Source organism: Hesperophylax consimilis, chromosome 8 (assembly GCF_061612785.1).
Source record: "Hesperophylax consimilis isolate HC1 chromosome 8, BYU_Hcon_1.0, whole genome shotgun sequence".
Taxonomy (NCBI): Eukaryota; Metazoa; Arthropoda; class Insecta; order Trichoptera; family Limnephilidae; genus Hesperophylax; species Hesperophylax consimilis.
In genome coordinates, this window is record NC_142843.1 from 29,389,603 (window position 1) to 29,401,699 (window position 12,097).

Genomic DNA, 12,097 nt, shown 5'->3' on the forward strand with positions numbered 1-12,097 from the left:
CTGATTTTGGTCATCTTATTTAATCTCCACCGATTTTTTTAAATGTATGTTTTTTTTATTCCTTGCCGTCCTATTGTGCAACCTCCATCTTTAGACATTTTTTCGGAAAGCGTTGTAGTGTCCATCACCAGGACAGATGTGTAATATTACTATAGAAGGAGGTAGCGCAACATGGCACAGTACCCCAAAAATAAATAATGATATTATGTTTTCATTGTTTCATTATTATGTCATATTTTTTTAAATCACTACAACATTACATTTTTCTAGAAAATATGGTTTGCAATTTAATGTAAAACTCACCCTCTGAGACCTACCGTTATTTCGAATGGAAGTAACAATGTCTTCTAAAGTACCTATTGAACAAAAATTTGAAATAACTTATTTTTATCCAGTGTCAAATATGTTCTACTTCTGCCAGTTTTAATTCGGGTCTGAAAGAGTTATGGGGTTGACATATTATGCTATACGCATCATTGTATATCGCTCGCCACACAATCCCAATGGAAATGTATAGTGAACGATATGTTAAAATATGCCAAGCCACGAAAATATAGCGTGATATGTCACCGATTTTAATGGTTTCATCAGGGTCGGATTTACGGTGCACTGGTGCAGAAAGCCGGCCTCACTCAACTTTTTCGGTTGAATAGAATTAAGAGATTAATATTTTCACTCTTAAAACTATTACCCAAGCGTGACTACCGAAGATTATAATACGATCCGGGCTACGAGAAGAGCAATTTCTGTTAAATTATTGCCGTTAGCGAACTGTCACGTCGTAAAAGTGGGAAAATATTTCCTCGGTGTCAAGATTTTTTGCCATTACCACTGGTCATGACATTGCAATCAACTTAGAGGTTATTGGATACTGACTCCATAAGTATTTATTAATGAAATTGGTTTTACATGAAATTTAACATTTGGTTTCAGTATATAAGTATAACTCGTAGAAAAAAGAGTACCTATATCCGTAAATGCGTACAATTATTTATGTGTATTATAAATCAATAAAACAGAAAGAAATAATAATATAATGTACATACATATTGTGGTGATCTTAACTGCACCAATTTGTGGTGAACTTGTTAAAGTTTGCAATACTTTGTGGTCCTTCCGATAGAGATTTAGTGAGTTATCTTAGAGTAATATTTGCACTAATTGTAAAAGTTACACATACTTGTAAAAAGACATAATACGAAAGCAGACATACCAATTTTTATACGGCAGCCTATTCATGCTATCTCTTTTGTACCCGAATATCTCTTTCATACATTTAGACATACGTTCATTACACATAATCACAAGATTTAGAATATTTTAGGAGATTTAAAAAAAATTAGAAAAATAATGAAAGTTGTACCTATAAAAAGGAAAAAATAGCTAAATATGAATACCTCGATACTACTAATATATACACTAATAAATATCTAATAACTCCAATAATTGTTGCTTTCCGATAATTTGTTTTGAAGTGTTTTCACAAACTTTTCACAACAATTGTTTTATTGTAATTGTTTTAGGTTAGAAAAATTCATCGCTTTCTAATTGATTTTGATTAGGAACTTAATAAGTTACTAACGACTTGTTTAACTTATTTCCTAACTTTAAAAAATTATTCTAATATTTTGTAGGTAGACGAATGTTTGCGCTGGTTCCATGATAATTCAACACAGTGACAATTCAACACACTTTTAAAAAGTGATATAATCATTAGAAACGATGAAAATAAAAAAATTTTAACCTTACCTAACCTAACCTACTTAACCCAGTTAATAAAGTTATTGTTTCATCACTTTCCATGACTTTATATAACTTTTTAAAGATGTGATGAATTATCATTGTGATGATTTATCCGGTCACCGTTTGTGCTAGTGTTGAAATGGTACTTATTTTGTAATATGTAGCTGTGTGGACCTGTGGTTAGAAGTTTTATTAGGAAATATCTATCTCGTAAAGGTGGTTATGTATTTGTACTATATCGTCTCAATAAAGCATTACTGGAGTAACAGTAAAAAAATACACAATATTGATAAAAATATAATAAAAACGTGTCTTTGAAACTTCTACCATTGATAAAAGCGTCCTCTCTTTTACATAACAAAGTTATGTAAAATTATGTATGAAATGGCGGTACAGCAATATCGCTTTCCAATAACGATGTTATAATATACGTATTATTATTTTTTTGCAACTGACGCATAATATTTCGAAGACATTAGTCATACTAAATCTAACAATAAAAAGTTTGTAAGTGGTCGTTACTTGTAGGTACTTCAACCGCATCGGACAATCGATTCACACAGGATTTCACTTTTGTACGTGATTTTCAATCAATTTCTTAATTTTTTTTATAAACGATATTACTGAAGTTATGCAAATAGAAACACGATCGTGCTCCAGAACGAATTTTGATACTTACTGAATTTCACATTCTCTTTCTGGTCTTAATAAATATAATCGATTCATTTTTCAATTGGATTAAAAAGATACCTTAATAACTAAGTCTTAAAAATAGAAATTGTTAAAAATATAAGTGCAACAAAGAAAACTCAATGCTGATAATCCATTGATTTTATACAACTGGAATTATAATAATACTTGTAATTACAATTGCGCGATTTGATTAGAAAAAGGGTGAATAAGACGTTTTGTTCTTATTTCACACAGTCACAAATATTTAATTAACTAAATGGTTGTAATTATGCATACCTGAGGAAACAGCTTTTTAAAGTTCGAACCCAAGTCTTAGATTTGAGATGAGTAGACAAAATAAGGATTTACTATGAATGTAGTTTCAGAGCAATGGGTAAAAAAATGTACAAGAATTACTAACTTAATTTTTTTTTAATCCGCATTTCGTCTTTTAACGCCGTTTCCCCACAGGGGTATGCAGAGAGAATGGACCGCCAAACAAAATTTCGAAACTTTAAAAATATGGTCAAATTATTCGTTATCCTGTAAAGAACAGGACTACAGGCCTTTAACAAATGACAGAGTTCCTAACAAAGTATCAGTTAAAAGCGTCCGTTTTACGAGACACCTGTTCATTCTAATAATGATATTGATATAAACATACTGATATTGTCGCATTCCGTCATGATATTTATTAGGAAAAGAACACGTGTTCTCTATATATTCTGAGTCACTAATATTTTATCAGGAAATTGGCATGCTGTCACTTTTTAACAGGATCATTTTTCTCCATGTTGTGTCAACTTTCCAAGGAACCAAGGAGCCAAGGAGCCAAGGCGCCGATAATGTCTAACACCTTATACAGCGCCCTTAAGGTTTTCACCAGCGCCAGGTGCCGTTTGGCTCTGGGCCGGCCCTGCGTGTACGAGATAGGCATTTTTCACGCCAGCTCTCGGCCGCTTTGAGAGTTTGTGCCGTTTGGTCGTAATTTGGGCCGGTCGGCACGTTTCCATTCCATATGTCCCTTTGGTTCCATCATATGTGTGGCATTAAAAATAAATCTTCGTCAAAATTTTAACAGGAAACCTGTCTATGTTTCAGGCTGCCAGTCCTGCCTGCACGGAGCTGGAAACTATCGTAATGGACTGGATGGGTAATATTTATCATCATTTCCTACAGTATGTAGTAGATACTATCAGTGTCATCCTGGAGAAAGAACTCCATTCACTATCGAAACTTTGTTTCGTAGAATGGCTTTGGCCGTGTTGTTAACCATATCTGAACAAGTTGTTTACAGGAGGTAGATGTCTAATTGAAAACTACCTGAACGCCTACATACATTCAAGGATTCGAGCACTGTAAGCACGTCCACTCCGCGTGGCGGTTTCGGTTGGCGCACTAATTACTAATTTTTTTTTTCAGCAAAGGCTATCGGTTTGCCAAAACACTTCATAGCTCTGGAAGAAGGAAGCAAGGGCGGTGGTGTTATTCAGGTAAAGAGACTTATGTTTATATTATGTCTTTTTACTGATTTGTAGTTTGATATTGTATTGATACCGAAATAAACAATTCACAAAACTTCCAACGCTGTTGATACAATCTGTCCAAAGAAGTTCCCTTTTGTAAAAACGATGTAACGGAATTCGCATTTCTTTAGAATAACCAAATAAAAACATGTCAAGCTACTAACAAGCACGTAGACAACTACGAGCAGATTCTTATACAGCACCTTATTCTTATTTTGGTTGGAGACTATTGATGACGAAATAAAAACCTATGGAATCTGTTCGGAACATTGGCAAGTTGATTCTGCACCTAAGAAGTACCAAAAGCCAGTGTTGGCTGCCTCGCGTGAAATGATTCTGAACTTAGAATTCCATCTCAGCCAGGATATCGGGTATCGATTAGATGTCTTCAGAACTTCATATTCATTGGATACGCACAGCAGCTGCGACTAAACCAGGCGCGATTTAATAATGAATCAAAAGCCGGTTTTGGCGGTATTTCGTAAAATTTTGCGGAACAAAGAATGCTATCTCAGCCAAGATATCAGGTATCGATATAACACTCTTTAGAACTTCAGATGTACACACAGCGGCTGTGGCTGCACCTGATTTGTATTATAATGTATTAATTATTTCATAGAGTTCCGCCAGCGAATGTGTCCTTGCCGTGATGCTATCTGCCCGCGCTAATGCCATCAAGAGGCTGAAGCAGATGCACCCCAACGTGGATGAGGGTCTTCTTCTGACCAAGCTAATCGCCTACTGCTCCAAGGAGGCGCACAGCTGCGTGGAGAAGGGTGCAATGATCGCATTCGTCAAGCTGCGCATCCTTCAGCCCGATGAGAAAAACAGGCTTCGTGGGGAGACTCTTAAAAAGGTGCTCAACTCAATTCTCGTACATCTTGTAGACCTTACGAACTTCGAAGCTTACACTTTGAACCGCTTTTTCTGATCGTCTGTAGCACAAAGAAGAGATGGACTTTACATATTGATACAGGTCTTCATGTTACCAAACAAAAAATTTTCGTGTTTCTTTCGTCGTTTTCCCTTTGTTTTTGATTATCCTACTTGGATCCAGTTTTGGCTCTGAGTCATCGCACTAGCCAGACGTGTTGGTGATAGGGTCTTAGCCTGTTCCTGTTTCCTTCGACATAGTAGTTCCATAGCCTAGTCAATCTGGTCATGGCCTTCTATTGGAGCATACCAGTCCATGAACATGGTTTATGTTGTGTCTTAATCCATGTTTATTCCAGTGAAATTATCAATGGAAATTGCTACGGCCAGCTAGATTTGAAATCAGAGTAACTCTTTCCTAAAATGGGTTTCTGTCAGAACTTGCAAAACCTATCTGCCCGTTCGGTATATCAAAACTTTAACCTCAAAGTGTCAGTTGCCACGTAGGGCGTATCATCACTTTTGATGAAGTAACAGAAATGATGATGATATTTTGCGTTTGGTTTACATGTATGAATGAGGTAAAGAAATCCTTTTGTTTTCTCTTTTACCCGACTCTCTCCGTATATCTGCAACACAATTAGCGTTTTCTGTAAATACCTACTCAAGAATAGACCACGACAATTATTGTTGTTGTACTTTTCCAATTAATATTACTTAAAAACTATGTCAAATTAAAAATAGAAAACATGGTGTTGCGCTTCGATGCCTCGGAAAAACCAATCAGTGAGGTCATTGAATTATCCAATTTCATTACAAAACACGAGAAATAATGTATTGCTTATTAAGTTTATTTTAACTGCATTGTCGTTTCAATTTAATGTGGATTCTTAAAAAACGCATATTAATAAGCGAGCTTTTTAATACTGCAACAAAAGACTCACTGAATTGATTTTTAAAATGCTTTAATCAATTAAGAGGTAGATTAGTATTAGAATTATACAAGTGAAATATATTTTTGTGGTTCCGGAAATCACGATTTAAAATCAATTGATTTGTAACTATGCAAGAAATTAATTTATTTTACTAATTTCAAATGGTGACCGGCTTTTAGCACGTATAAAGTGCCAGTGGCGATGGGGAGATCTGGGAGGGTTGTGGCGGGCTAAAAGGCAATAAGGAGTCATTGTAGGATAAAAAAATGGGGCAACGGGGGAAAAACGAAGGCGTTGAAAACTATTTCTCAGCAAAAAACTTTTTTTTTCTCTTGGCTATACAGATACAGAGTCATGACGCTTGGCTATACAGCATTCAGTTCAGTGCTGTAAACAGCTCGTGTGTGATTCTATTTTTTTTTATTTCTCATACAAAATGCACATTACATCAAAGATGATATGTTCTTGTGTGAAGCTAATTATACAGGGTGTATCGGCACGTACCCGACAAACTTTAACCAGCTATTCCTTAGCACATTTGGAGTAAAAAATGTTATGGGCACTTTGCTGTCCGGTAACATTTTTTTTAATAAAAAAATTATCATTCATATTTTCACCACATGTCACCACTGTTTTATCCTTTGTCACAGTTTGAAAACCCATCTGGTAATATTTTATTCGAGTTTCATTGAATAATATACGTACGTACCTACATTAGCGCGCTTTTACAATCACAACGAAATGGCATGGCACCATTCGTCTCATTTTTAACTATTATTATTTAGTGTGTATGAAACAGCGAAGACGCTTTTTGACACACTTGCTAATAACAGCTGTTGAACACGAGAAACAATGCCAATGACAGTGACGAAGTGTGGATTTTTTTATCATTTTTTGTTTTTAATTGAAAAAAATGTTACCGGACAGCAAAGTGCCTATAACATTTTTTACTCCAAATGTGCTAAGGAAAAGCTGGTTAAAGTTTGTCGGGTACGTGCCGATACACCCTGTATATGTGAATAGAAGAACATTTGCAAAAATAGTCAATTAAAATGACACGGAAATCCCAGCCAGGAAGACAGTCCAACAAAAAATGATGTAATGCTTCAAGCATAATAAACAAATTAATTAAATATGAAAACAAAAACATAAGCATTTAATATATTAAAATGTAGTGTATTGTCCACCTGCCCGCAGGCCATGGAAGAAGACGTGGAGGCCGGGCGGGTACCTTTCTTCGTGAGCGCCACACTCGGCACCACGTCTGTGTGCTCCTTCGACGCCTTGGACGAGATCGGGCCGGTTTGCCGCCGCTTCCCCGCCGTGTGGCTGCATGTGGACGCGGCCTACGCGGGTTCCTCCTTCATTTGCCCGGAGCTCCGATACAACCTCGTGTGCGTTACCTCTTGTTCATAAGTACAACAGACAATAAGACGTCCAAGCAGGCTCGTACTTCATCTGCACAGAGCTGCGATACAAACTCGTGTGCGTTACCTCTTGTTCATAAGTACAACAGATAATAAGAGGTCCACGCAGGCTCCTACTTCATCTGCACAGAGCTGCGATACAAACTCGTGTGCGTTACCTCTTGTTCATAAGTACAACAGATAATAAGAAGTAAACGCAGGCTCCTACTTCATCTGCACAGAGCTGCGATACAAACTAGTGTGCGTTACCTCATGTTCATACCTTGTTCATAAGTACAACAGATAATAAGAGGTCCACGCAGGCTCGTACTTCATCTGCACAGAGCTGCGATACACTAGTGTGCGTTACCTCATGTTCATACCTTGTTCATAAGTACAACAGATAATAAGAGGTCCACGCAGGCTCCTACTTCATCAAACTCGTGTGCGTTACCTCTTGTTCATACCCTGTTCATGTACCAAAGATAATAAGGGCTCATACTTCATCTGTTTTGACGTCGGATTTAGACTAACTAACTAACCATCACGCCGTTTCCCCGCAGGGGTAGGCAAAGAGGACGGACCGCCAAACAACTCGGTCTTGGCACACACTTCTTGCCTCATTCACATTCATACATCGTCTCATACATACTCTTCTATTATTCAGACTCTTGACATGGCCCGACTCGAGTATCTGTTTCACTTGATCGTGCCATGTCTTCTTCGGGCGTCCCCGACTTCTGCTACCATTCGCATTTGCATCATATATCCTCCTTACACTCCTATCTTCGCTCATTCGCTCTATATGCCCAAACCATCTAAGCGTCCCTTTCTTAATCTTACTCATTACGCTTACATTAGCCTTGCACTCTTTGCGGATCTCCACATTCCTCACACGATCAAACATGGTTTTACCACACCTACGCCTCAGGGATCTCATTTCAACAGCATTTAATCTACTTTCATCCTTTCTTTGCCAGTTCCATGCCTCACTTCCATACATCAAGGTAGGTACCAGCACACCGTTGTGGACTGCTAACTTCGCTTCTTTGGACATTTTTTTGCTAGCGCCAACGGCGTTCAGTCCTCCATTAATTCTTCGTCCGATTTAGAAATTATAATAATGCTATAAATGTTAAATGTTAAAGGTTACCAAAATTATTTGAATTGTGAAATTTCCTACCATCTGACCAAACTTTATCTTAAAATTTCGAACGAATTTTTAAAAAATCCGCCTTTGACGAGTAATTGCGTCTTTCGACATAGGCGGTTTTTTTATATGAATACCGCACAAGAGTCCCTACTGCTCCCAACCGTCTGGAGCTAGTGAGACTATGGCATCCCTAATCAGGGTTTGTTTTGAGACTGAAGATTGTGGGAAGGGAAAGGAAAGAGGAAGGTAGGAGAGTACCTGGCTATTCAGATCTTTTCACCAAATACGGCTAAAGCCATTTCAAGCAAATTTTTAATTCTGAATAGTGGTCTTACACCAGGGCGATACTGATAGTATCCTCCACTCTTCCCAAAGGCGGTTGATATGGCGACGCATTTTTTTGCCCTTATACCCAAATACTCAATTAGCCAAGTGCTGCTGAAGTTCGATCATTTTCCCATAGAACACAACAAAGCATGTTGAGAGACCATAAATGGTTTTCTATAGAATTTGAATAGCCCTTCAACTTGTAATGGAAAGAGCTTTACTGACCTTAATTATCGAAACAGTATATTTCCGCACCACTAAAATTTCAAATACTGTATCGTCTCTAAACTCTATCAGCCTTACTAATAAACATGTTTTAAGCTCTATACAACTGATAAAGAATCGTTTACGATACATAAACGGTAGTTCAGTTGTGTAAAATTAAAAACACTTTTAATTAATTTAACACATCAGGGTGTATGTAGGTACCAAACTTCGCGTTAATACTCCATAATTTCATCCAATTCAAATATGATTTATGTTTTCGTACGTTTCCCCTGCAGTTGGGTAGATATTCGAGCACAATATTACCCGGCGCTTGAGCTCTTTTGACTAGCGAAATTGACTTTTGTTGTACGTTTTATACTGCAGTAGGGCCTACATTTGCAATGTACTATACTATATAGATAGAATAAACAAGAACACAAGAAATTTCTTTGGTGATCCAAATATTTGGTCAATCGGGCCTCAAATATCCAATACAATATATGTGTTTTATGTGTTTCACCATGATTACGAAATTCAAATGGGATGGAGATCTACGATGTCAGGCGAGTGTAAGAAAGACAGGACGCGTACAAAATAGTCTAGAATCAAAAGGTACTATGTCAGTGGTGACATTGGTTTCCGTTAAAATTAATATGGAAGGCACTTCTATTTCTTCTTTATTCCATGTACGAGTATATACAATACAATGCCCGGCGCTTGGGCTTGTTTGACTCTCAAACATGTAATTATATTTTAGGGGTATCGACTTCGCCGATTCGTTCAACACAAACGCCAACAAGTGGCTGTTGACGCACTTCGACTGCTCTTTGATGTGGGTACGCAACAAGCTCCTGCATACCTCAGCCCTGGTAGTGGACCCTATCTATCTGCAGCACGCCCACGATGGCACTGTCATCGACTACCGCCATTGGGGCATTCCTCTCAGTAGGCGGTTCCGCTCTCTCAAGCTGTGGTTCGTCCTGAGGACCTACGGAATCTCAGGCCTCCAGGAATACATCAGGAACCACATACAACTGGCCAAGTATTTCGAGACGCTGGTTAAGAAAGACAGCCGGTTTGAAATTTGCAATCAAGTCGAGGTAAATATGACCTTCAACAATTGCGGCTCGTGACTTTTAAGTGAGCTATATATAGTACTTAGATTGAAAAATCCGTCCTTTTTTCAGGATTCTTTCAGTTAGTGGGGATATTTAGCACACTTAAATGTCACGAGCCCCCACTGTCTCCAACTATCTTTAAATCTAATAAATAAATCCCATCGATATGAATTCCACAAGATATGATTTAACAAGACATTGACTTGAGTCCTTCTTGAAACCTTCGGCCCTCTAAACATACTTTTGGATTTTAGAGTCTTTGGTATTCAGTGGAGTACCTTCTGTGAAATTCTAAAACACGTTTTCAGTAATTTCATTCAACAAACAAGAAAAATTACAGGTATGCAACAAATTTGCATCCATTTTAGACATAACTAACCGACAAGAAAGTACTGAATCGAATAGCCAAGTGTTGAATTTTAGATTTACGTGTACCACTTAATTTTGTATTTATTCCATTTTAGTTGGGGCTGGTTTGTTTCCGACTCTTGGAGTACGAAGGACAAAGTCTGAAGGAGGCCAACGAAACGAACAAAAAACTAATCACCAAAATTAATGAATCGGGTCAGATTCACATTGTTCCTGCGTCTGTCAAGAATACGTTCATTCTGAGATTCTGCGTCTGTGCTCCGGATGCTATTCAGGAAGATATGGGTAGGTATTGTAGGGTTAGGAGTTACAATATTGCGAATATGTATGTACCTGCACTCTATTATGCCTACTGTGCTGTATTGATCAGACTATGAAGACGTAGCACTTCATTAGCTTAATTGGAGTAAAAATTGTAGTGGCATTTTGGTCTCCGCCGCCTCCGGTGACATTTTTCTTATCAAATAAAAACAACAAATATGTAATTCTGTCACATGACGCCACTGGTCACCTTTACACTTGGTCACTTTCTGCCCAATGCTATGTATACCACGTGGTATAAGTGGATCTTGGTGCTCAATCAAAGTGACCAGTGGCGTTTGACAGAAATATATTTTTTGTTTTCAAATGTCCAACTTTTTTTTTAATTGTTACCACAAAACCAAAAGCCATCTACATTATTTTCTCAAACTAATGTCCACCACGTATAAATAACCAACAATGTTTTTTCAGATTACGCTTGGGAGGTGATAACTCACTTTGCAAATGAACTATCCGAAGTTAGCGACGAGAACTCTGTAACTATTCCATTTAATTCTTTTAATATAAGAAATCGTCGCTGTGGAGTAAAAAGTCACTAACAACTAACAATTCGACAGTTTTGAAATGTGTGAGTTTTGTGGTTGCAATTTTAAATGTCTATTTTTGGAGCAAAATTAAGGGTGAAAATTAAAATTTTATTTTTTTTAACGATCATGGTATTCTTCAATAGTACTAAGATGATTTTTAAGAAAGCATAATCAGATCTTTAAAAAATACAAAAAATTCTTTTAGTGATTTTCGCCAAACCGGTTTCTTGTGTTAGTGATTTTTCGCAACACCGGTTTTTTTAGAATTCATAGTATTTAGCAGTTTAAAAATTCATGTTAATACATGTAGGAATTTTCACAAGACAATGTCATGCGAAAACTACACAAGAGTTACACCTCTTTACACATAAAGAAATCTACACAATAGTTATACCTCGTTACACATAAAGAAAACTACATAATAGTTACACTTCGTTACACATAAAGAAAACTACATAATAGTTACACCTCGTTATACATAAAGAAAACTACATAATAGTTACACCTCGTTACACATAAAGAAAACTACATAAGAGTTACATCTCGTTACACATAAAGAAAACTACATAATAGTTACACCTCTTTACATATAAAGAATAATTAAAAAAGTTAACTAAATTAATCGTTAACATTGAGTGCATAAAGTAACAAAGTGATTTTAATGTTATTATTTTTAGGAATGATGTGACTTTTTGCGAAATAAGCGAGAGCATATAATAACTAAATGTAATTAGTTAGTTTATGTACTCGATACGGTATTTGCTAATATAATGCTCGAAAATCTGTAAAGTTGGACTTATGCCTATTACATAAATCGATTTGGGGATTATTCAGACAGTTATCGACTTCACCCATACGAGTATATGGGGGGTTTCAAATTAAGTTCTTCGACGAATCTAATCTAAGAGTTATTTTAGTTA

The 12,097-nt window shown here is 36.8% G+C and overlaps 1 protein-coding gene across 2 annotated transcripts in view; it reads left to right on the forward strand.

Annotated features, from left to right (window-relative positions):
* Tdc2 (Tyrosine decarboxylase 2) overlaps positions 1–12,097 on the forward strand; it is a 35,796-nt gene that overhangs the window by 14,261 nt on the left and 9,438 nt on the right. Inside the window, exons 3-9 of one of the 2 annotated variants that reach the window (XM_089634082.1) lie at positions 3,517–3,568; positions 3,838–3,908; positions 4,561–4,797; positions 6,947–7,143; positions 9,600–9,942; positions 10,425–10,614; positions 11,062–11,126. In XM_089634082.1, coding sequence (XP_089490208.1) covers positions 3,517–3,568; positions 3,838–3,908; positions 4,561–4,797; positions 6,947–7,143; positions 9,600–9,942; positions 10,425–10,614; positions 11,062–11,126 — 1,155 coding nt within the window. The remainder of the gene's footprint in view (positions 1–3,516; positions 3,569–3,837; positions 3,909–4,560; positions 4,798–6,946; positions 7,144–9,599; positions 9,943–10,424; positions 10,615–11,061; positions 11,127–12,097) is intronic. The other variant, XM_089634083.1, reaches the window with a different exon arrangement.